At 44.7% G+C, this 26,814-nt stretch overlaps 1 protein-coding gene across 1 annotated transcript; it reads left to right on the top strand.

Annotated features, from left to right (window-relative positions):
• Positions 1 to 21,400: 21,400 nt before the first annotated feature.
• CGA (glycoprotein hormones, alpha polypeptide) lies at positions 21,401 to 26,571 on the top strand. The gene is made up of 3 exons (XM_077811664.1): positions 21,401 to 21,500; positions 24,374 to 24,558; positions 26,494 to 26,571. The coding sequence occupies exons 1-3, from the start codon at positions 21,401 to 21,403 to the stop codon at positions 26,569 to 26,571; spliced, it is 363 nt and encodes a 120-aa protein (XP_077667790.1).
• The last annotated feature ends 243 nt before the right edge of the window (positions 26,572 to 26,814 follow it).

Raw genomic sequence — 26,814 nt, 5'->3', positions numbered from 1 at the left:
TCTCATCCATGGATCTCAACATACTTTGCAAGTATTAATAACAATAATTAAATTAAGCCTCACAATACCCCTGTGGAGTAGTAAGGTATATACAACGATCACTGAGATTCATCTGTCAGAAAGGATCATTGTGATCATAGTGGCTGACCTCCCACAGGCCATAAAACATAAAAACATCAAGCCTGTAACCTCTGTTTGAGCTACAGCATATCTTTCAGAAAGAGATACAGACCTTACCCACATCTAGGATAGAACAGGGCATCTGCTTAAGAGTGCCCAATGCTCTGCCAGTTGAAGGACTAACATGAAAGAGAATGTTGTGTTAGATTGTGAGATTTTGGTGGCAGGAACCCTCTTTTTGTTCTGTTTGTATAGCGCCTAGCACAGTCGAGTCCTGGCCTATGATTGGGACTCTTAAGTGCTACTGCAATACAATTAACGTTTCAGCTGCATGTCCAGAGGGAGACCTGACACAGATGCTTTTCCAGGTGATGGTGGGGAAGGTAAGTGCAGTCTTAATAACAACACTGTTTTCTTAAAGTGACATATAAGCTATTTTCTTCAGTATACATTTTGTGATTCCTAGTGATTGTCTTCATGTATTCCTCTACTATCATTAACAGAGGTTGCTTATGTCACAATTTATTCATTACTTAAGGTACTTTAGTACATTTTCCGTTTTCATCTGTTAAAATTAGACATTCAGTTATATGACATCTGAAAACAACTCACAGCAGAAAGCTCTGCTAGAACAAGAGAGGGTAAATATACAATAACTGCATTTTAAAGTTATTGACATTTTAGACTGGAGACAGTTTATGCCTAATTGTATCAACAATTTTTTCTTTATTTGCATATCTGTTAGAGTTGCAGATATTGTTTCCTACAGAAACAGGACATCTTTGCATTATTCAGGCCTCTGTTTTAACTGAATTGGCAGTAGAAATTAATATATGACATGAAATATCTTGTGTTGTACAGTGTACATAATTATTTATCAGATGTAAAGTTAAAACTCACAGGAATATGCTCACACTAGATGCATGTATTTTCCATTAGACATATTTATGTTACAAATATTACAACATGGTTAAAAACAAACCCTTATCTGTTTCCTGAAGGATTAGAAAGGAACAGAGCACAGAAACATAGACATTGACATACCTAATTAGATCAATAGTCCATCTAGTCTGGTATCCTGCCTCTGTCTAATGATGAGTACTTGATGTTTCAGAAGAATTTTAAAATGCCCTCTACTATACACAGCCAATTAACTGAGCAATGTGGTACACAGGGGAAACAGTCCTTCCTGATCCCTGGAGGTGAATCAGACAAGAAGTTTGAATCAGACATGAAGTTAGTGTAAGCAGAGTCTGGATGAGCTCCACCCTGACATCTGGTGGTGAGGTGTGGCAAGTTGTGGAAAAGAACTTCAGGGGCCAATCTCATTTGCATAGGCATACCCACCCTGCCTAGAATGAGGCCATAGCTGCCCAAATGGTCACTTTGGCTGCTGTGGGATCCCCAGTGTCTCTGTTATTGGGGCAGGAAGAATAAATTGTTATTACCCTGATTATGGGAACCGTGCTTGGAACTGTACTTGGCCTTTTGTTATGATGGAGGGACTCACCATCAACTAAGTAGCACTCGCTAGGCAAGAGTCATGGGTTCCAAAACTCTGTGAATTGAGAGAGACTGGGGACAAATATTAATACTTGGTGGTATGGGCCCCTTGATGAGGGCCTTATATGCTAATTGCACTTCCTCCTCTCTCCACTGTGGAATATCAGAGCTAATTTTGATTCTATTAGGAGTCTAGTTACAGGCTGCTGAGCTCACTTTGGGCTAATGGTGCACCAGCACTGAGGCTCCCCTACTACAAGCTGAATTCACCAAAGAGCTGAACTGACTAAGAGCTGAAATCACTGAGTGTTGTGTTAAGTAGTGGGGGAGCCTGAAGATATATTGTGGAGCAGTTTGCGGGATGGCTGGAGTGCCTTGTGGACAGGCTGGTGGAGCAGTTCATAGGACGGTGGGAGCTGCTTGTGGGACGCGGAGCAGAGCGGAGCAGTTCGTGGGGTGGCGGGAGCTGCTTGTGGGACATGGAGCTAGCGGAGCGGAGCCCTATGGAGCTGTGGGGCAGTCAGCTTCGGATCATGTAAGGTGCCCCTTACCTCTCTTCCCCCCCGATCTCCACCCAGGTTGGGAGGTAAAGCTCTGCAGATAAATTTTCAAACTCTGGGGCTGCCTTGACCAGGGACAGAGACTTTTGGGTCATTGGACTTTTAGGACTTTGGGTGATTTGGGGTTGCTGGACTCAAGAACCCGAGGGAAAGGACACGACCCAATTTGCTTGGGGTGGGTTTTTGCTCATGGGTGTTATGAATCCTGTTGGTGGTGTTTCCCCAACATAATGCCACACTGTTTCTTTCTGTTATTAAAAGGCTTTTTGCCACACTCAGACTCTGTGCTTGCGAGAGGGGAAGTATTGCCTTTTGGAGGCGCCCAGCGGGGGTGGTATATATTTGTCCCAGGTCACTGGGTGGGGGCTCGAGCCGGTTTGCATTGTGTTATTGGAATGGATCCCCTAGATATTGAACCCGGCCCTTGTTGCTGCCAACTCTGACGGGCAGAAGGGTTACATTAGTATAAAGTTTGGTTACCTTTACTGATTAAAAATATTGAAGTCAAATTGAAACCTGATAATTAAAACTATAGAGGTCAAATTGAAACATGTTAATGTGAGGGGTTTTTTTGGTTTTGTAACACTTTAGCAATCATATTATCCACAGTAGAACCTCAAAGACCAAACACCAGAGTTACAGATTGACTGGTCAACCAGACACCACGTGAAATCGGAAGTAACCAGTCAGACAGCAGCAGAGACAATCAATAAATAAATTTGAGTACTGTGCTGTGCCTGTATTGCAGCTTAAAGGTAGGCACATCTGGACTGCCTATCCCCACCCCACTCCCACTGGCAGGGCAGCCACTTACTAGCAAGAGGCTGGAGCTGCCAGCCCAAGGCAGCTGGAGCCAGCAGAGCAGGATCCGGGCTGGGGTCTGTGCAGCTTTCACCCCTCCCCCGCCAGGAGGGGGACTTGTTGCATGCTGTTTACAGCCCCCCCCCACACACCCTAGAGGGGGACAAGCTTGCAAACTCATGCCGGGGATGAGTAGGGAGTTCAGCTGCTGCTGAATCCTGGCCTGGAACGTCAGCTGCTGGAATTGGAGCCCGAACTGCTCTTTGTTCAGAGTTACGAACAATTCAGAGTTACGGACAACCTCCATTCCCAAGGTATCCATAACTCTGAGGTCCTACTGTATTCAAATTCTGCTTAGAAGAATTGGATTTCAGATAAACCTGTTCCTGACAGAAGCATGAAAATAGAGCTAAACAGAATCAGTCATCCTACTAGTAAATCCTTATATCCAAATAAGTGCCATAAATTGTCTCATGATTGTACACTTTGATCTTGGAAAGTTGCAAGATGAAGAGCCGAGTTCTGATTTTTTGTAGGTGTTCCCTTGTAAACTTATTTCAGTTCAGGGGCTATATTATTTAGCTGGCATGGTGCCTTTGCTATAATAATTATTATTGTACATATTTCTAATATGTCAACAACTGTAGTATTTAGGTGCCTTTTCTTAAGATCCAAACTGGTGTTTTTCTTTCCCTTTACACTTTGGTTTTAAAACAGAAATGGCTTAGCAGTCAATTCTCTACCCACACTAAGTATTAACAGTCATCTTCTTTCTGAAAAATCAATGTTTGGCTGAAGCTTGAGAGGCATAATAGCTAATCTTAAAAGGCCTGATCCAATTTCCTTTGAAATCAATGGCAAAACTCGTGTTGATTTCAGTGGGAGTAGGATGGGTCCAAGGAAGTTGCTTCAGTGAGAATATTAGACAATAAGTTGAATAAACCTGGGAAATATCATATAGTATTTTTGCAATCTATTTCATCCAAACACGGCTTATTAATCCATTTTATAATGCTCCATATTTGTGTCTTCCATTTTTTCATGTATATTCTTTTCCGTGTGCCCATTGAATCATTGGTGACCTCCCTATAAAGCAACTAAACAGTTATACATCTTCATGTTGGTCTTCCTTTGTTTACCACCTGGATAAGAACTGCAATGGTGAAGATCAAACCTGAAAAATGTGGAGAGGCTCAGAAAATAATCCAACTATCTGGATATTTCTGAACCATTTTAGAATCCATCTCTTTGTTTTCTTCATCAGAAGTCCTCTTCCTCCTTGTGAATTTATTGAAGGAGATTTCTTTCATCTCTCCTCAGAGCTCCCCCAAACAAGCCCCATCTGTTTTTGTACCTGCAACATAAAAGAATTCTCGACTCCTTTCCTCTCCATGGATCCCCATCTTTCTCCCAGGGATCCTCCAATATACTATGGGCTAACCTTAACCCAGTCTGCAGGCTCTTTTACTGCTACCAGGCTTCAGCAATTCTGATAGTCTGGCTACAACTATTCACTGCAACTTCTAGCATTTGGAAGGTTCCATGGCCATAGAAGCACTCAGAAGTGCATTATGCACCAGATTACACATGAAATGAATGGAGTGGGAATCAAAATCCAGTAGAGACACTATCAGAGTTGTTGGATCCTGCATCAGGATCTTCCGAGTGGTGGGACCTATGTGAGGTTATAAGAGAAAAGGGAAACAAGAACATGTGAAAGGAAGCCAAAGGTATATTATGAAATCACGAGGAAAGAAAGTGAGTCTGGTTTTAGGGTTATGAAAGAATAGAGTAACTAGGAGATTGGTGTGTCCTTTTCTGAATCTATACATACACTAAAGGCTTAATTTTGGCTGCATTTGGAGAAAATTCTGAAATTTGAGTGGATTTTTATTCTACAAGAATCACTTAAATCCATCCTAAAATCAAATCTGGGATTAAGAGGTTGCTTTTTTTTTTTTAAATAGAAGAGTTTAATTTTCTGGGGCAGGGAGATTCAGGGCCCTTGGGACCCTTTTAAGTCGCATACCCTGCTGAGACTATCTGAGAGGTGTCCTAGATTTCTGCTGAGCAGCAAAGAAGAAAGAGGCCTTCATCCAGCTGAGAGATGTGGGAAGGGGCAGGATCAGGCAGCAGCCTACTCCCTCTAACTGCTTATGGGGAGGGGAAGACAGGATACGCACTCTGGTCAACATCCACAAGAGAACTTAGGTGCTTAAGTCCCAGTTTTAGGCCCCCCGTGATCCAGAAAACCCCCATTTGGCTGCTGCCTAACACTGTAAGCACGTCAGTTCACTTGTTGCCTACATTTCTGCTGCAAAAGTTCCCTAGGTGCCTAACTTTCTGCATCTGGCATGCACACTGCTGCCTCACGGTAGGCATCTGGACATTATCTTATACCTAAGCCCCAGACTGATCTACAAACTGGGGGTCTGAGATAGCAACTGGCAGGGGTAGGGAAGAAGAACAGTACCCTCCTTCCTAAAGGAAGCCAGATAGAAGGAGATACGTGGAAGAAGCCCCTCCAAAGGAGCAAAAAGCCATAGTATGTCATAGGAGGGGGAAACAGCCAGCTTCACCACACTGGAAAATGACTACGTCAAATGATGATCCTCCCTAGCCCCCCAGCAGAAACAGCTCCTTTGATAGCCTGATTCTGCAGCATGGCAGAGGGTAAATCCCAAGGCTATGACCAGTCAGTGCTGTGTAAAAAAATATCTCACAGAGCACAAAAATCATATACAATATACCTTTAAACCCATCAAAAATAGTGTACTGTTATTAAATTCCTTTACAAAGTGGCTGGGAGGGAGAAAAAACCTCTGGTGAATCTCTCTCTAGATAAGATCCCTGCAAGGGAAATGCTTCTGGGGAATGCCTTTGTAGACAAAAAACAGAACTAAAGCGCTCCTGGAGGAAATACTTCAAAGGACTATTATTTCCTTAGCCACACACTCACAAGCTTTTATCTCTCCCTGAGCAGCTAAAGAAAGGCTTTTATAACTGCAAGCAAAGTCCAAACAGCCCACAGGTGAACAAAGACTTCCTTATTAGTCTATCTCAATTAGGCCCAACAATAGCCCTTATAAAATTGGACTCAGCTGTTCTCTTCATTTCTCGCTTGTAGGTGGCTATACATAGCCTGGAAGAATTGTGTCTGGCTGATCCCTCTGCTCCTGCTCGATCCTGCCCACTTTCTGGCTGGCTGAGGAGGGGCCTGTGGTCCTTCCCCCCTTCTTCCCTGTCCTCTAGAAGCTCAGCTGGATGCCTCCTGTTTTTTACAGTCATGGGGGAGACACAGGCTCTATTTCAGCTGTTGTCTTAAGGGAACAGAGCTTATTCCTGGAAGGGAGATGTTTAAATACTTGCAACCCCAGTGAATTGTGTATGGAACATATATCAATAAAACGGAACAATTTGCGTGGACTCTTGTGAGAATTCAAACACATATACAGAGCAAGGAAGAAATGTATGGGCGAAGGCTGGAGGTGTAATACCTACAATGTTAATTGTAACTTAATGAGAGTCCAAATCTAATTGAGGAAGATTGCAGAATAATAGGAATTTAAAGATCCAGCAATTCCCCCTTTCTCCACCTCAGAATATGGCTTCGTTCTGCTCATAAATGGCAAAAAACATGAGCTCTACAAAGCATATTTGATGGTAAAATATGGTACAAATGCTCACATATCTTTTTATCTCAATACTTATATGACCCCTATCACGGTACTACCTGAGTGCAAGAAAAGCTCATTAGAGGACCCAGGTTTGCAATTTGTTATGAGAATCTCATTAAATGATTCAAATTTGCACTGTGTAATAAATTAAACAAAAATGTCACATTTTCAGAAGAGTGGGTCAAATTCTGCTCTCACTTTCACTGATGTAACAGACCAGATTTGGCCAAGTAGGTTTCAGTTGGAGATATGGATTTGCTAAAGCAAAAAATCCTTATTAAAAGTAGGGGCTTTTTTTTTTTTTTGCTATCTTTTATACGAGTGTAAATTCTGTTGACTTCAAAAGAATATTCCTGATTCATTCTAGTGAAAGGAGAATCAGGTCCTAGGCCATCTTTCTGTTTCTCAGTGGAGTGGAAGTAGCATTTACAGCAGTCTACCTTGAATTCTTCAATAAAAAAGTATTTAATCCAATCTGTCTTTTTTACCAGATTATACACCACAGTACACAATGTTCACAAAGGTCAAAAAGTGAATACGTCAGACAATATGTGTTCCCCTGACTGTGGAGATAGTTGTCTGTCTTTTGAAAAGCTTTACTCAGACTCAAGCTAGGTCTCCAATAGAGCAGGGGGTCTTAACCTTTTTCTTTCTGAGATGCCCTTCAACATGCAATAAAACTCCAGGGCCCAGCGGGCAAAGAGGGAGACTCAGGGCTTTGGGCCGGGGGGAGCCCTCGGGCATAGGCATAGTTTCAACTTCTATTTTGGGGGGCAGGGGCTGGCAGGGGCTTGGGTCAGCTTCACATGGCAGGGTCCAGGAAGGCAGCACCACCTCCACCAACTGACTCAGCAGACCACCCAGCCTGTCCAGTTTGTGTGTGGTGGGGGTTCAGCTCAAAAAGTTTGAAAACTGCTCAGGGTACAGGGAGGAGGTAGCTAGGGGCTGAGTGTGGGCAGGGGGGTAGCTCAGGGTGCAGGCAGGGAATAGCTAGGGGCTGTGTGCGCAAACGGGGGTAGCTCAGGGTGCGGGGAGGGGGGTAGCTAGGGGCTGTGTGTGGGCAAAGGGGTAGCTCAGGGTGCGGGGAGAGGGGTAGCTAGGGGCTGTGTGCGGAAACGGGGGTAGCTCAGGGTGCGGGGAGAGGGGTAGCTAGGGGCTGTGTGCGGAAACGGGGGTAGCTCAGGGTGCGGGGAGGGGGGTAGCTAGGGGCTGTGTGTGGGCAAAGGGATAGCTCAGGGTGCAGGCAGGGGGTAGCTAAGGGCTGTGAGTCAGGAGGTCTCTGTGGTCATTGCTCCCCAAGGACTCTGCTGTCCACAGAGCCGTGTCCCCCTGCCTGTGCAGCTCTTACTGTCTGCGTGAGCTGAGGAGCAGCCTCAACCCCGGGGCACAAGCAGTAGGAGACGGAATGCCGCAGCTGCCCGCTCAATGGCACCAGCCAGAGCAGCAGCTCCCCACATTGCCCGACTCTGGCTTCCCGCCTCCAATCTGGCCAAGGGGCGGGGCCTCGGGGATGGGGAGAGGAGGAAGTTGGGCGGGGGTCATTATTCATAGAATCATAGAATATCAGGGTTGGAAGGGACCTCAGGAGGTCATCGAGTCCAACCCCCTGCTCAAAGCAGGACCCATCCCCAACTAAATCGTCCCAGCCAGGGCTTTGTCAAACCAGGCCTTAAAAACCTCTAAGGAAGGAGATTCCATCACCTCCCTAGGTAACTCATTCCAGTGCTTCACCACCCTCCTAGTGAAATAGTGTTTCCTAATATCCAACCTAAACCTCCCCCACTGCAACTTGAGACCATGTGGAGCTGGCCTTGGGACTGCTCTGCTCCGGCACTGTGGGGAGGGGCAGCAACTACAGTGCCAGAGCAGAGCAGAGAGGGGTTCAGCCCCATGGCTCCTGGCTTCAGCTGTGCAGTGGAGGGGGCCCCAGGCTCGGTCTCTGGGTTCCAGCCGCGGATCCCTGGTTGAGAACACTGCAAGAGAGCTCCTGGTTGAGTCATTTGAGGGACTACTATGCAATCATGGTAACAAGACATCATGGAGAGTAGCCTCAGTCACACATATACTACAACCTTAGCAATTTTCATTACTTTTGCTTTAAATTACACACAATATTATACTTCTATCTTTTATGGGAATTTTAAAACAATTTTTTTACCAGTACGTTTCAAATCTCAAATTAGTGTTTTTTGTTATTAAAAAGAGAGGTAGAGAGAGGGGCAGGAAATGAATACAATGGAAATAGACACAGGCAGCTCAACAGATTTAGAATTTTAAGAATCAAACTGTAGAGGTAGGATAAAATTTTCAAAAGTGCCTAAGTGACTTAGGAACCTAAGTCCCACTTTCAAACGTGTTTCAGGCACTGAAGCCCAAATTTTAAAAGGTATTTAGTCTGTAACAATGCAGATAGGCACTTTTAATGGTACGTAGGCATTGCTCCACTCAGTGTTGCAAGGCCTAAGTGACTTAGAAGGTGAAGTCCTATTTTTGAAAGTGATTTAGATGCCTACTGAGATTTTAAAAAGCATTGAGTTGCCTAACTGATGAGCGTCTCCTAAATCCCAATGACTTTTAATGCAAAGTAAACTCCTAAGTGTCTAAGTCACTTTTGAAAATGGGACTACACAGTCTAAGTCACTTAGAATCATAGAAGTGTAGGACTGGAAGGGATCTCAGGAGGTCATCTAGTCCAGTCCCCTGCACTCAAGTCCTTGCAATGCCTACATACTGTTAACAATTTGAGCCCTAGTGAGATTTCAGAAGTGCATAGGTGCTTAACTCCCGTCAGTGGGAGGTTGGGAAACTAAGTGCTTTTAAAATCCCATTAGGTGCCTATCTGCATCTTATGGTGACTAAATATATTCAAAAATCCTGCTCTAAATCATTTCTGAAAACAGTACTTACACTTCTAAGTCATTTAGATGCTTTTGAAAATTTTACCCCTAATGCTGCAGACTTTACGTATTCAAATTTGCCATGAATTTCAATGGGAGTTTTGAATGAGTTTGCAGGGTCATGTCTTAAATTATAACAAAGGACATGACATGTTTCAGTGGACTGAAAATACATGTTTTGACATATTATTACATATAGATAGTTCTAGAAACAATCTCATCAAAAAAAATCTTTTTATCCTCAGAATAGGTAATCCTGTTACATTCACCCATTCATTTATTCTGTAACCTTTAGCCTGTCACAAGTACTTTGCAACTCCCTGATTCAATCCAACAATCGACCATGGGCTGAGTTATGGTCGTCCAGTGATCTTAAGCTGGCAGCTGCTTGCTCCTGCCAACAGTGAGTTTTCTTGCCTGTCTCCTATGCGTGATACTGACTCCGTTCTAACTTTTTCTCCAACTCCTGTCCCTTTTGGAAAAGTACTAATCGCTCCTACAAAATCTCCTAAAAATCAGGCAACATTTCTCTATGCCCTGGTATTTAGTTCAGAAACAGTTTATTCTTTTTAACATTTGTATCGGTCTTCTTGTTTTTTATTTTAGTATTCTCTAGTAAAATAAGATCACAAATGTGGAAATTTTTTATGCCCTTTAAAAAATAATTCCCTGCACAGTTTAAAAAGCTGTAGGAAAATCTCAGCTAATCTTCTGTTTTCTTAGAAAGAATTGTGTTTACTGAAAACTGTAGCAAATTGCAAGAGGCTAAATATAAAAGTCCCTGAGAAAAATCACATGGTGAACAGAACTGAGTGTTGGGCCCACAAGCTGACCTTTCTTGCATTGTATAATGAAAAAAAGTGATCTGTGAGAGTGGGTTTGAGATAAGATCAAAATGATGCAATGGTAATTACATCAAGTAATGTTCAGTCATTAGGAAGAACGCACAGTTGATCCTATGGCTTATATGTAGGCGGGAGAGTGCAATCTAACTTTAATGGTATAAAAGAAAGGTATAATTTTTCTTACCACAGTGACAGAAAGGTACATATAAGCTTCAGGGACACCACACAGAAACTAAAACCATCCTTCAGATTCTACATCAACTACTCTGACCGCACTGAACACATTGAAATAAGGTAATTCTTTTCCCATTGCTATGGACGAGGAAAAGTTGATATATTTTTCTAAACATTCACTTTTTACTCAACGTTCTCATCGGTGACGATTAACCTAAAATGTTGGGTCAGTTCTGAGGCTTCTGTCTCTTACGATTGTACCAATACAAATGAGAAGAGAACTTGGTCCCAGAACTTTATTCAGCTCTTGGGTCTGAACTCTGATATGTTATCAGGAAAAGAAATGGTGAGCTAATTTTTGGGAGAATTGGAAGGTAAACTGTAGTTTTGGGAAAGGGGGTGGGCGTACAAACTGGCAGCTTACAGTGCTACTGTATTCAGTCATTGTAAACTGATGGTTTGCAGTTTTTTCTTCTCTGCTTGTCTGCCATTTTAAGCAGCATAGATGGGGGAGAGGGCAAGGGGAGGGAAAGGGGGTGAGTGTGGGTTGGAGAAGCATAATGGCACAGCAATTGCCCCAAACTGAAGCAGAAGCTAGGATTATAGGGTAAACCCCACCCAAATATTTTGTACTATCCTTCATAATAAAGATGGCTGCACCCACATTACCTGACTGGGAGCCTGTGTCATCCCCTTGTTCTTCTGTGAGGAGACCTTCCACCCCACTTTGCTCTTCATGATCCAGACCAGGAAAGAAAGCCTGTCATTTGATGCTGCACATCTTTCTGAAGCTGGGGTCCACCCACCTTTTTAGGGTGTGTGTGTGTGTTTTTGTGTCTTCACAGACATCCAAGTTCTGAGCCTACATCCGTTCCAGCTCCATAAATGAGTCCATGCAGAAATGGGGCTCCATGCTTACACTGCTGTTCAGAAAATGGTCCATTTAATCACTAAACATACTGGTTGTCAGGGCAGTATTGAATTTCTTATTCTTATCCTTGGTTTTCCAATACTTCACCATGAGCCCCTTTATCTTCTCCCTGCACTGCTGTCTAGTCTGCCTGATCCCATGATCAGCCAGAAATTGCTGAGACAACCATCATGCAGTTCAATGTTCTTCTGTGAGGAGTTCAAGTCCTGGGTTTTACTCTCCTTGGCTGAAAGCTTCACCAAGATACTGGTGTGAGCCTCTGGCCAGGTGGCCCTATGCTGATACATAGGCTTATTACTGGGCATTCTTCTGCAGTATCCAATGGTGGAGATGGATGAAGCTGAAGAAACTGCAATTGGGCAAATAGTGTGATACTAGGGTGACCAGATAGCAAGTGTGAAAAATCAGGACAGGGGGTGGGAGATAATAGATGCCTATATAAGAAAAAGCACCAAATATCGGGACTGTCCCTATAAAATCGGGACATCTGGTCACCCTGTGTGAGACTGAGGACACTAAGCAGAAGCATACATAGGGAGACCGCTTCTGATTAAGGAGCAGAGCACAGGCCCCACTCCCAACACACCCTCCTGTTTCATGTACTGCATGCTGGGTAATAAACTGAGAGGACTGCACATGTTTCTAAAATGAAATAATTCCCTTAATAAAGAGTCAATTTAAAGGGATGCTGCAACTAGCATTCAAGCCATGTATATGCAGACCGGCTTCCTAGTGTTTTCTCCCAACTCTTTCCTCCTGCAGCCTGTGCTCCTCCCTCTAAGTTCCATGCTGGTTGCTAAATCTTTCCTTTTAACAATTGTTGTTATTGTGTGTCTTTTGTAGCAGTGTTTGCTGATTTACCAAAAATTACTAGTACATAGCCCACCATAGGCACCTGGCCTTTACCACTTGCTTGTTGTGGCCTAGTAGCTTTCATATTCCTTCAAATGTGCTGATCTCCAACCAGTCTCCCATTTTTTGATTGTGTTATTGCTGTTGGTAGGGACTTGCTTCCATTCTGTTGCTGCCTTCATTCTGTTGGATGGTGTCCAGTTTGTCTCCCATATTGCTCATAAATAAGAGGCTAAATTTATGTCATGCCGTGACATTTTCGTGAGACCTCTGTGACATTTTCTGCTTCAGCCCCTAGGGCTGCAGGACTGGAGCTGGCAGCCAGTGGGGCCCTGGCAGGTGCCAGCAACAGGGGACAGGTGACAGCCTCCTCAGGGTCCCCTGCAGGTTTCCAGCGACAAGTGACAGCCTCCTCAGGGGACCTTCCTCAGGGTTCCAGCGACTGGGGACAGCCTCGAGGGGAGTGTGGGGAGAGAGGAGAAAGAGACCCCTGCAGCTCCCAGTCACCACGGTGGCAGGGGAAAACCATGGAGCTGCATTTGGCAGGGGAAACCATGGAGCAGACAGACAGGTCATGGCTTCCGTTAATTTTTGTTCATTGCCCATGACCTGTCCATGACTTTTACTAAAAATAACCATGACAAAATCTTAGCCTTACTCATAAACCACTTTTCTGATTACTATCCTACATGAGGTCAGCTAAAGTTTGGAGGTTGTTCTATGTCCTTCTGCTCCTGCCTTGGCCCTGTCTGTCTGGGTGTGAAGGCTGTCTGCAGTTGTTTTCAGTTTCATCTCCACTGCTATCCTGAGCCTGTAGATATCACACATGACCTGTGTCCCACTGCAGCTTGGACTGTTGTCTTTTGCAATTGTTTTGTGTTGCTACTTGATGGTTGAACCCAGACCCATTCACTCGTGCATAGTGGTCTCAGGTCCTTGGCTCCTTCGGTGTAGCTAGTTGACTCCCTAGTTTGGCATTCTTTTAACTGCTTCTGTGTACTGTCTGTCATTCCTTCACTAGGCTGGAACAAGAGAACTCCTCAAGAAAAGCAGAGTCTTCGTTCTATAGTCCATCAGTCCCTACGCTATATAGTCTCTGGGAGGGTGTATTGAAATGGTCCAACATTGCCAAGTAGGGATTCCTTCCTGTCAATTTTGCCTTTGCCATCAATCTCTTGGCTGTCTTTACTGATGACTCTGCCTTCCTGTTTCTTTGTGAGACCCAGGGGAAGGTGTCTTGTGCTTACATTCCCATTTGGCACTGAATTGTTTGAATCCTGCTGCATTCAGTATTGTTGCCCATTGTCTGAACACCCTGTCTCAGGTATGCCATACTTTGCAAAATCAGCCTTCAGGAGTGGAGGGTGGGACTGATAGCTCAGTGGTTTGAGCATTGGCCTGCTAAACCCAGGGTTGAAAGCTCAATCCTTGAGGGGGCCATTTAGAGACCTGGGGCAAAAATTGGGGATTGGTCCTGCTTTGAGCAGGGGGTTGGACTAGATGGCCTTCTGAGGTCCCTTCCAACCCTGATATTCTATGATTCTTGATGACAATTCTTTTGAGAGCGTCCTCCAGAAATTGTATGGCGGGCCATGAATGCTCACAAAATTGGGGTGCAGGAGGTGCAGGAGGGGGTGAGGGCTGCTCCGGCTGGGGGTGCAGGCTCTGGCTCTGGTGCTGGAGATGAGGGGTTCAGAGGGTAGGAGGGGGATCAGGGCTGGGGCAAGGGGTTGGGGCGGAAGTCAGGGGTGCAGGCAGCGCTTACCTCAAGCAGCTCCCGGAAGTAGTGGCATGGCCCTCCTCCAGCTCCTACATGGAGGCGCGGCCATCAGCTTTGCGCACTGCCCCATCCGCAGGCGCCTCCCCTGCAGCTCCCATTGACCACGATTCCTTGGTGCTGAACCCCCTGGCTGCCCCTACGCATAGGAGCTGCGGGGGAGGACATGCCACTGCTTCTGAGAGCTGTGCAGAGCCATGGTATGCGCGGAGCGGGGCAAGCCCCAGACCCCGGTCCCCGGCGGGAGTTCAAGGGCTGGATTAAAATGTCTGATGAGCCGGACATGGCCCGCGGGCCATAGTTTGCCCATCCCTGTGTTAAAGGGTTTGGGATCAATTAATGATAGAATCATTCCATTCCAGAGAGCACACACTAGGCAGTCAGCCCTAGGGAAGTGAAGCAGTGGGACACACCAATCCCAGTGCCAGGGCAGGGAGAAGCGCAGAGGGAACTATCCCAGCACCTCTGCTCCCAGTGGAAAGCCCCAGCATCTGGGTGCAACCCCCCTCCCCATTGCTGCCTCGTCTGGGCCTCCCTTCCCAGCCAGCAGTGCCAGGACTCCAACAGGGGCTGCCAAATGGGGCTGGGATGCAGGCAGCGCAGCCTGTTGCCTCCTATGCAGGTGGCGGCTCCCCTGCCACAGGGCTGCCGACTCTGCTGTTCTGGGCATGGATGGGAGGGGAGGCAGAGGCTGCTGGGTCTCTGCTCAGCGCCAGTTATACACACTGTGCAAAGGTATATAGGGCTGTGGCTGCCACTGCTGTAGTATCTCCTCTTGTTGTCGATCACTGTACTCTGAGCAGATCTTTGCACACCTGGATCTGCAAAGTTCTTAACTGGACACTTATGCCTGACCCGCAGATATACTCTGTGGGTCATCTCAGGCATGTTTCTATACCCAGGTGTGACACGTGTAACCATCTCATGATGTCAGCTCTTAAATATGCTGGGATTACTGCTTGGTCCCCTGTAAGCAAAATCCCATTTTGTGTACACAGCTCATCCCTCACCTAGTAGTAAAGGTCTGGTGGCACTTGTTTCTTGCAATGTGGCCAATCCTGGAGAATAAATTGTTTCACTGCTGGCAGCATCTCATCATGTCTGGTGTTTTGTTGGATTGCCGGGAGTCTCCCATTAGATGTGTGACAGTATTATAGCATGTTGATAGTCTATCTATCTCCTATTCCACAAAGCCATCTGTACTGTACTCTTGAAGGTATGCTCTGCTCAGTGTATCTGCCACCCGTTGGGACTTTTCTGGACAGTACCTTATCCTCGCCTCATAATGCTGGAGTCTCAATAACATGTCTTGTAGTCACTTGGGTGCACTCAGCAGTGGCTTCTTTATGTTGCTTTCTGATGGCTTATAATTAGACTGCATGTCCACCTTGTGCCCAAAAGGGAACTGATAGAATCATTCCATTCCAGAGAGCACAGCCATTGGTTTCTTTGCTATCTGAGCATATCCCATTTTTGGGTCTGTTAGGGCTCCACTAGCAAATGCTATGCAAAGCCAGCAGGCCATCGGTGCTGCTCCTAGGCTTCCTTCTGAGGCCTCACACAGTAGCTCTAGCTGCTCCACAGGACTATAGTGCTTAGGGTTGATGCCTTGTTTATGATTTTCAGTACTCTTCCAAATGCCTGTAACTGGGTCTCTGATCCATCCCATGCTCTGTCATTGTGTGTCAACTGTGTCAAGGGTTCACAGGCTTCTGATAGGTGTGCACAGAATCTGGAAAGATAGTCGGCTATCCCTGTAAATCAGTGGACTCCCTTCACATCCTTTGACAACAGGGGGTGCTATTACCCCTGAAATGGATTTTTACTGGCTCCCGGCAGAGCAGATTACTGTCATACCAGTGAAAAAGGTCCTCACTAATTATCTTCAGTACATCGCAGTTCATTGAGAAGGAATTACATAAGCGGTAAAGGGTTATATTAAGCACATAACTTCTATGTTAGACATTAAGAGCCATACCTTAAGAGCTATACATTCCTCTTAATGAGTCTCTCTTTTACAAACATACAAACAGGCCCTGTGCTAGTCTCACGCAGTTCCTGCTTGGCAAACAGAGAAGGTGGTTACCAATGTTATAGATAGCTTCTTTCCTCCTGGTCTGTCCTTCTCAGCCCTCTGGTCTGTCTCAGATTCTCTCGAGGCAAGGCCTTGGTTGCCTTGAGACCCCTCTGGTTCACAGTCCTACTCGAGCTCACGGAGCAGAGTTTTGTCTATTCTGTCTAGCAGCGTTGCTTTTTCACGCATTAGTATTTTAGAAGGGGCTGGAGAGGTGGTACTGAATGAAGATCACCCCACATTTACTTACTCATTAATCATTCACTCTGGCTCTCTGCATGGTGTCCTTGCTGTAAGGTCACTACAACCAGGTCGACCTGTGCTCCTTGCTGGAACTTTAAACATGTGATATTTACTTTTGCATGGGCCCGTATTTGCCGACCAATAGGTTCAATATTGATTGTACACGCAGACTTTGCCAGGACTTTATTAAATTTGCTTCTGTTTAAAGGGAACCTGCTCCCAGGAGCCTCTGCAGCCATTCAGCCATGTTTAAGTCATGTCAAGTTATGCTCTCACCATTTATTCAGTATGGCCACACCAATTTGGCATCATCCCAACAAGTCTGGATATTTCCTTAATGTCTCTCACTTCTCCAGGGGCTGGCCAGATGCCACGGAAATCAACATATGTCTGATGCAGCAGACCCCGGTTCTCCTCATCTTCAGCTTGTCTACATTCAGCCTAATTTCCTGCTCCTGGCACTTGAGAGGTGTTGTTGCAGCTTGGTATAATGGTCCTGGATTGGCTCTTCCTTGACCTCTCTGAATGTCATCAGCTACTGCCTTAACACTTAGGAGTCCTTTGGTGTCTGGTTTGATTTACATTGGAACACCTATGGGGCTGGGCTAATGCCCGTAGGCATTTGTACCCAGTGATACCTGCCAAAAGGTGTGGCAAAGGTTGTCAGGTGGCTCATGTAGCTCAATATGCCAGAGCCTATTCTTGACATCACATAGGGAACACTTTTGCACTAGTTAAATTGGGTAGTAGATCCTCAATGGCTGGTGATGGGCACTGACTTCCTTTCAGTGCTCTGTTAAGTGGTTTTGGATCAATGCAGATCCTCCCTTTACCTGAAGGTTCTCTCACTATTACTAGGCTGCTGACCCATGCTGCACTAGTTTCAACAGGTGTAGCAATGGCTCTTTGCAGACTTGCCAGTTTCTTCTTCAATGGCTCCACCAAGGCTGATGCAATTCTACATTTTGGTAGTCTCATGGGCTGCACTGGCAAGTCTATTTCTAACTTTAGCTTGCCCTCGGTGTTCATCTCCTTGAAATATGTCCTTATACTCTGTTAGAATGCTGGCTAGAATGACTGTTCTCCTTCCTCTTTCATGGTGAGGATATTCTGGTGTTGTACTATGATCAAATCATGGTTTGCACTGCCCTGCTGCCCAGCCGTGGGTGGTACTCCCGTATGTCAACTACTATAAGCTGCAAATGATAATGTCTCTTGTTTCACAGGGTTTTTTTTATTGACAGCCCAAATTTGCCTCTGGCCTCAGAATGCTTTTATTGTAGACTGGCCATTGCCACCATGTTTTATGTACCACATGCTGGGTAATAACATGAGAGGACTCCATGTTTCTAAAACTAAACTGGCTCTGTATTAAGAATACTATTTACTGAAATGCTGCAGCTGTGTCTAGCATTCTAGCCATGTGCAGAGATTGGCTTCCTTGTGGCATCTCCTCCAAACTCTTCCTTCTTGCAACCTGTGCTTCTTCTTCCAAATTCCAGGCACGTTGTTACACTTCTCACCCCTGGTACACCACTTATGCCAGAGCTTGCAAGAAGCAGCCTTACAGTTTCTTCTGCCATGCCTGTGCTAGGCGGAATCCTCACCGAGCCAGATACTGAACTTTGAGCCCTTTTAGGATACTCTGGCCCTTTTACACAGTGTAAAGGAGCTAGAATGGGATGAAGATCTCATCCTACCTCTTTTCAAAACTGGCTTTTACATATTTTACTGCATGATTTTGAGCACTGCTTCAGCTATACTTCAATTTCTTGTTATTGTTTTTATGTCTTTCGCTATTTGCTCTTCAAAGTTCACTTCACTCTGCTAATTTCCACCTTGCACATTGTCTGTTTAATTTTTGTTCCTTTCTGGTGCCTTCATTAGATTCGGATTGCCATTATCTGGAGGATACCTGTCATTTACCCATACTCTTTTCCCACTTTCTTTCTGCTATTAGGGCTATGCATGCCTTCTGTGACTGTTATGGGATGCTTATGTAACCTGCACGAGAAGTCTAAGGGCTTTAATTTCTTCATTTTTGGCTTTAGGGTTATTTCGATTGCCTCTGTATTTTTAGAAGATCCCTTTAGCTAAAATTTAGTGTCCCAGTGCTAGTTTTTGGTATGATCCCTGCCTCAAGGATCATTATAATTTAGTAGCAGTGTTGATAAAGAAAAAGTTTAAATACAAAAAGTTAATTGATTTAGACATGTTTTTTTACTGCCTCTGCACAGTGAGGTTTTCTCTTTAAAAATTATGTATGTATTTAGCTCACAGGCTTGGACTCTGATTCTGCAACTGGATCTGCTAGCACAGACTCCAGTGCCTGAGCTTAGCTCAGAAAAGTCAGTGGGGCTCTGTGCAACTGCAGGCGTCTGTTCTAGAGGATCCAGTTGCAGGATTGGGGCTGTAGTGTGAATACATGACAGTGGAATAATTTGGATGTAAGAATCACTCAGAACCCCCTGTCAGGGCAGTCTACAATGGCAATGAAGGATCCATTGTTGTAAGCTATTGGGTGTGTCAGTTGTAAAGAGACCTGAAATAAAATCCTTAAACTGAATCATGGTTGAGCCCTGTTAGACCAAAAGAGCACTACCTTTATTTACTATCTGACCAGATTGCATTAGCTGTAGAATGTAGTACTTATAATGTAGTACTCTCCTTTATATAATGCTTTTCTCCATGGATTCCATTATCTCAGCACAGGACATAAATAACTTCAGTTCACTTCAAAAGGTAAGGTCTAGGTCTAGGTCTATCCATTCTAGGAGAGTTATTTTAAAATGGGTAATTGCCATTATAGCTTGTTTTCTGAGATAGCTGGAACAAAAGTAAATTTAGCTGGGCTGAATGGGCACGTTTTGGTTGACAATGCAATAAGGAAGTTTAGTGCTTGAGAAGAAAGTTTGCAGACCTCATGCTAAAGAAGAAAGTTTGCAGACCTCAACACCTCATGTGTTGAAAGATGGCCAACTGATTTACAATAGCTGAAATGTTCAGCACTGTATAGTGCAGGTTAACACAAGACTTTAACACTTATCTTTAGTCCACCTAACATTTGAAGACGTGTGCAGGACCCTTCCATGTCAAATGACCCCGACTCTGAGACTGGGCTCTGCAAGAGAAAGTCAGTCTGAATTTTGTCATAGGAATTGCCATGCTGGATCAGAACCATGGTCCAGCTAGTCCAGTATGGTCTCCAGCAGTGGCCAGTAGCAGATGCTTCAGAGGAAGATGCAAGAAACCCCACAGTACTTGTCAAAAAGTTTCCTGCTGATTCTGTCTGTTCCAAAATGAGTAACCTTTATTAGCATGGCACACCTGAAGTTAGGATAGAGAGAAAATGGAGGCTTCTTTCCTCCGCAGTGAAGGCTTAAAAAAACCCAAACAAACCACGGGCCAGATAAGAAAAGCACTTGGGGTGAGATTCGGTGCTGTGTGTATGAAAGTGCTCACAGCCGAGAGGGAGGGAAGTTATGGTGGCCATCTCAAGGCAGCCCCATTTGGAGCACCCTCTTGTGGCAGTCTGCAGCATGCCAGGTGCCCCTGCATCAGTTTCTCTCCTTCATAGTCCCCAGAAATAGTCCCAACAGTCTTTCTAAGTACAAGTAGCCATTGTAGGGTTAATTTATTACAAAAGAAAGCTGTATGCACATAAACCATAACCTAAGCCCCATAACCATAGTCCAGACAATCCATCAAGTAGAGGTAGAGCACCAGCAAAATTCACCACACCTCAATCCCAGTCTTCAGCCCCCTTTGGCCCTCTAGCTTCAGCTTTCCAGCTCTGAGAGCCAGGAGGCAGCTCCTTCTGCTGCTGTCTGCCTTCAGCCCTCTCCCGCCTTCTCCATGGCTCTCTGGGTCAGGAGTGTCAACAGGATAGACCCTCCACTGGCTTCCTAGCTCTCTTCTGCCTTCTACCACTGGCTTTGACTGAGGCTAGCTCCTTCACTGGCTTCCTGATAACCCCCCTACCCACCCTTTCCAGGGACAGCCTGCAGAGAGCTTTCTGTTCTCAGAAGCTTTCCCCGGAGATCTTCTCCTCCAGTCTCCTGGCTGACCTTCCGCAGGGCTCCCCTGGATCTTTTTTAGCCCCGGGTGCTGCTCCATCCTCTTAATTGGCCAAACTGACAGCATCTGCTCTGGCATAAGGGAGACAGACTTGCTTCATCTGCAGGGGCCAGCCACTCTGTGACAATAGCTTTAAACTACCTTTACCCCCTTCTGAGCCTGAGCTGCTCTGGGGGCTGGAGAAGCTGCTGGTATAACTTTGAGAGCCCTGGGGGCTGTCTGATTGAGGCAGCAGCCCTCTGCCACTCTGCCTGGAATCTCGGCCTACTACAGCACTCCAACCTCCCCAGCATTCTACCCTTCTGCTCCCAGCCTCACCCCCTGAGTGTCACCTCTGCCTGGGCTTGTGGTGTCCAGGAGGCAGCCTTCTGTGGTGTCTGCACCAGGGGAAGCCTCTCCCAGGTGGATACGAGACTTTGAGGGTCCCTTTATGCTGCTCTAGCCCTTACGGGGGTCAGAGGAGGGATGAGAATCGGGCCCGTAGCCTGAAATTTCATGCGCTAATTATGCAATTATTTTAACTGAAAATCCTGTCAAGGTTCCTTATCCTGGTCAGACTACAAATATTTGCTTCTCTGTTTTCCCTGAACCGACCATAAATATTAGCCAGTTATATCTTTTATATTTTATGTTAGTGTTGACATCCAGAAAAATGTATTAAAAATACAAAGATAGAAACTATTATTGTTAAGATGATGATGATGATGATGATGATGATGTCAGGCTGTAAAATGAACAGTAGTACAATATATTTGCCGTTTCTAATCATCATTCTAAATAGTCTCTATAGTTGATGGTGTTTCCAATGACAATAATGCAAGAATGTCAGATGAAGCCTTTGTTTCTGTCTGTTTTTTTGCAGAAGAATCATGGATTACTGTGGGAAGTACGCAGCGGTCACTGTAGTCATGTTGTCCATATTTCTGCATATTCTTCATTCTTTTCCAGATGGAGAGTTCCTCATGCAGGGTGAGCTACCTTTAACATTCAGCAATGACAATACAAACATAAGATGTGTATCAATAAAAACATTAATTAAATTTCTACTCATTGTATACTGTGGTCATAAATCTTATCTGCCAGATACATTTCTTGGCATGCTAGACAGTAATATGAACATGAAATGAAAATATAATGCTGTAGTGATATATTACATATTCATTTAAATGCCACTATATACATTGCATCTAACACTGAGACATCTCTTACCACATTGTTCAGTTCAGAGTTTTACAAACAGAAAATTCTCTTTGTTCAGCTGCAACTTGGGCCTTGTCTACACTGAAAAGCTACATCGGCATAGCTACATGGGTCAAAACCCCCCCCCCCACACCTGACTGAGGTAGCTGTGCAAACATAACTCTCAGTGTAGACACAGCTATGTTGACAGAAGAGGACTTCCGTCACCACAGCTAACGAGTTGTGTTCCTACATCCCTTCTGTCCATGTAGGCTACTTCAACCCTATGGGGCTATGCTGGCACATGTAATCTCTGTTGTGTAGACATACCATCCATCATGTTTTTCATTTTGTGAAACCCAACCCAGTCTCTCCATCCCACACATATGACGTTTGCCCACTTCACCTGCACTCTCCCTACTAATCCTTCTCTATTAGGACAATTTCTATCATTCCAAACTTATAAGAAGCTTTAAGCTGCTATAATTATTAAAAAACACCCCCTAAGCCAGTCTGCCATAAAATATTTCCTTTTCTTCCCCCAAATGCAGGATTTTTCCCAAACGTGGGATTTCCCCCCAAATGACACTGCCCTCAGGTGCTGGGGAGTAATATTAATTCCTGAACCAGAGCAAGTTGAAAGTTTATTTGTGACCCTTCAGGGCTACAAATGGCAGCTTTATAACATTTGAAAGAGAAGAGCCTTGCTTCTCTTGATAACACACAGCATATGCGTCTACGCCTCGTAGAGTCTGGGATAGTGGATTTTATAGAAGTCATTATATTTTAAAGAAATATATATTTTAGGTCAGTTTTAGAGTATTTTAAATTGTTATCATTTTTTCTCTCCCCCCGAGTCCTGTGCAGTTGATCTCACGCTAACTAACGCACCCTGGGTGAGATCCTTACCCCTGCTCTGGCCCTTATGCTGTGTAAAATGACAGATACCTTGTAAAAAGGCCCAAGAAGCCTTGTAGAAGAGTCCCTGGCAAAGGCATTATGGAAGACAGCAGTAAGGCTGTCTCCCAAAGCTTGCTCTCACACCCTGGTGTAAAGGCCAAGCTGAGGGAAGGGCTGAGAGGGTATGACTACACTGCACACTAAGCCCAGGTTTGTGGGACCTGGGTTTATGGACTTGGTGTTTCCAAGCTCATACTTGAGTGTCCACACTGCATTGTAAACCTGGGTTTACAGTTGCTGTATTCGAGTCTCACAGAACCGTGATAATGTGTCTGTACTGCATTACACAGCCCTTCTGACTCAGGTCTGTGGCTTGAGCTGCGTCTACACTGCAAAATAGTGCTTTAACCTGAGTCCCAGCAGGACTTGGGCTCTGACCCCACCCCCACCCTCCTCCAGCAGGATCTTACGACTTGGGTCCTGAGTGCTTGCTGATCTGAGTCAGACTGATTTGTGTGTGAACGGAAGAGTGGTGTTAGCTTAATCCTGAGTCAGGGCCCAGGCTTGGTGTGCAGTGTGGACATAACCAATGTGGGAGGAATGTGTCGGGGCAGGGTCACAGTATGCAGCGCAGTGTTATGGAGATCATAGGGAAGCCTGAGGAGGCAGCTGTAACTTAAACAGACCCCCCTGCTGTGCTACTTCCTGGGCTGTGAGCTCTGTACTGCAGTTCTTAGATACTTGTGCAGCACGGAACCTGGCCTCTGGACTTTACATAGGGAAGATTATAAAAATAAGACCCAATAAAAAATTTAAAATTCTCTACAACATTTGTAAAATATTTTTTCTGTACAATATGTGGTATGTTTATGCCCTGATTAATCAAAGGCCAAATTCAGAACAACACTTATACACATGCTCAATGTTAAGCATATGCTTAAGTCCCATTGACTTCAAACTGGGGTGAACACAGTACTCATGACTGGCAAGGAGGATCATCTCAAATGAGATCCCATTTCAGCAAGGAACCTAAGTACCTGCTTAATTTTAGGCACATGATTGAGTTAATCCCTGCTCAAGAAAGCACTTAAGCACATGTTTAACCTTAAACTCATACTCCTGTTACTAGGGATTATGGGTGCCTCAATTTTTGGGTGCCCAACTTGATATGCTTAAAGGGGCTTGACCTTTAAAAAGTGGGGAGCATCTGCTCTCTGAAAATCAGGATCTTCTGATGAATCTCAAGTTAGACATGTAACAATGGAGACACCCAGTAACACCAATCACTTTTGAAAAACCTTGGCAACAGTGATAAAAACTGTTCCCTATTGTCTTAGGTAACTTAATCTCTTATCATGGGGAATGTCTAAAGAATACTGCAAATACTGTGATAATACTGTTTAGCCACTAACAAGTTTTTAGGGATGACAACTATATATATTCACCTACAACCCAACCCTACAAAAGAAAATTAACGAGAAACATGGAAAAGTAGCCATAAATGTTTGCGTCTCAGCTGGAAAGATGCCATGAATGTAGCCTTGCTAGTTGTGGGTATTCCAGAGCTCCAAACCCTTAACAGCGAAAATCCTTCTTTCTGTTGTTAGATGATAACTGGGGATGACCAGCGGCGTAACCCATGTTGTGCTTTTTTCTTTGGTCTGTTAGTGAAAATAAAAATCTAACTTCAAATTGGCTATGGCATATAGGGAAACATTTCAGTGGCTTGTTTATAGTTTCTGTTACTTATGTATTTGTGGTAGGTTGTCCAGAATGCAAACTAGGGGAGAACAGGTTCTTCTCAAAGCCAGGAGCTCCCATTTACCAGTGCACAGGGTGCTGTTTCTCCAGGGCTTATCCCACTCCCATGAGATCAAAGAAGACAATGCTGGTTCCAAAGAACATTACATCAGAGGCAACATGCTGTGTAGCAAAAACCTTTACAAAGGTGAGGACAAGACCGAATCCTGTTTAAGCTTGTTTTATGATATGACATAAATCAATGAATAGAGCAGAGCATGTTCCTGCGGTAGGGCATTTAACCATCATTTGAGGAAAAAATCCTAGATTCTTACGTTCTGAGCATCTGATTTCTATTCTTTTAAAGAAATTAGCATGTTAAACATTAGATAAACATGGAGGGCCGGATCCTCAGCTGGTGTGAATAAATTGTGGGTGCTCCACTGATTTCTATAGTACTGCACTGATTTATACCTTCTGAAGGTCTGGCCCTGAATTTTTGCCCTTCCCCCAGGTTATTTTTTTTTGGAAATTCCCCTTGAGATGCAGTATCTCCCTAAATACCACTCAATTGGTGTTTGACTCTGTTTGGTGTGATTTCCCTTGCCTATTCCCTGCATTGGCAAGAACCCTTCTGAGCAGCATGGAGACTGGTCAGGACAAGAAATGATTATTAAGGTAGGGTAAAAAATAGTGTCAGTATACCTCCAATGAAGCCTGTTTTTCACCTACCCCTATTAATTTGTAACCCATTTCCACAGAACACAGCCTTAAATTCACCCAGGGGTGTGGGCCTGTGTAAAGCCACCAATCCAGTGAGTCCACAATGGCTGGATAGTGGGCATGTGGCAGAACTGCACACCCACTGCGCACAGCATAGCCAACCTCTGTGCCACCTCCACATAGGCAAGCATGAAGGTGGTTTTAGGGTCATCAAGGGAGGAATGGTACCCCTGGTTGAAAACCACTGCTCTAGCTCACCCAGATTATCCTTGCTCCCATTCAGCCAATATACTTTGGCCAAGATTTTTTTTTTCATGACTAGTTGTTCTGAATGTCTCCATGCTTGGAGGGCCACCTTCAGATACCGTAAAGGGGCCTGAAATTTCAGAGCGTGGATGCTTGACAGTGTCTGAAACACAGGCCCCTCTAAGAAATCTGATGAGGTTCAACAAGGACAAGTGCAGAGTCCTGCACTTAGGACGGAAGAAACCCATGCACCACTACAGACTAGGGACCGAATGGCTAGGCAGCAGTTCTGCAGAAAAGGACCTAGGGATTACAGTGGACGAGAAGCTGGGTATGAGTCAACAGTGTGCCCTTGTTGCCAAGAAGGCCAATGGCATTTGGGGTGTATAAGTAGGGGCATTGCCAGCAGATCGAGGGACGTGATCGTTCCCCTCTATTCGACATTGGTGAGGCCTCATCTGGAGTAGTGTGTCCAGTTTTGGGCCCCACACTACAAGAAGGATGTGGAAAAATTGAAAAACGTCCAGCGGAGGGCAACAAAAATCATTAGGGGACTGGAACACATGATTTATGAGGAGAGGCTGAGGGAACTGGGATTGTTTAGTCTGCAGAAGAGAAGAATGAGGGGGGATTTGATAGCTGCTTTCAACTACCTGAAAGGGGGTTCCAAAGAGGATGGCTCTAGACTGTTCTCAGTGGTAGCAGATGACAGAACAAGGAGTAATGGTCTCAAGTTGCAGTGGGGGAGGTTTAGGTTGGATATTAGGAAAAACTTTTTCACTAGGAGGGTGGTGAAACACTGGAATGCGTTACCTAGGGAGGTGATGGAATCTCCTTCCTTAGAAGTTTTTAAGGTCAGGCTTGACAAAGCCCTGGCTGGGATGATTTAGTTGGGGATTGGTCCTGCTTTGAGCAGGGGGTTGGACTAGATGACCTCTTGAGGTCCTTTCCAACCCTGATATTCTATGATTCTATGATTCTATGTGCCAGGTTAGGCACTCAAAATCACTAAGTGCTTTTGAAAACCTTGCCTTCAGGCTTTGTGGCTCTAAGCTATAGAAAACCAGTGTAATACTACACAGGATTCAGGTGCCATTTCAGAAACACTTTGCATGAAGAATTTTGTTTTAGCAATGTAGTTAATTGTAATTTTGTGTGTGTTTCTTTTTAAAAGATTACCCTTAAGGACAACGTGAAGATAGAGAACCACACAGACTGTCATTGCAGTACCTGCTACTATCATAAATCTTAAAGCCTGTCCCATCGATAGTGACCACGGATGACAATGAATGGAATTGTTTGTTTTTCAGCTTTTATAGCACCTCTATTTAAAATATTAGGTTTTCCAATCAGGGCATTTTAGTGTACGATCTGATGAGATGTATAGCTGTTTATCTCCTCTTTACTTCATCACGTATTTAACCAAGTTTAATTATTTCCATTAGGAGTGAAATATAGCACTTTGCATGACAAAAAAAGCTTGATCCATTTTTAA

This window comes from Eretmochelys imbricata, chromosome 3 (assembly GCF_965152235.1).
Source record: "Eretmochelys imbricata isolate rEreImb1 chromosome 3, rEreImb1.hap1, whole genome shotgun sequence".
NCBI classification, from domain to species: Eukaryota; Metazoa; Chordata; order Testudines; family Cheloniidae; genus Eretmochelys; species Eretmochelys imbricata.
This window is presented reverse-complemented; position numbering and strand designations above follow the sequence as displayed.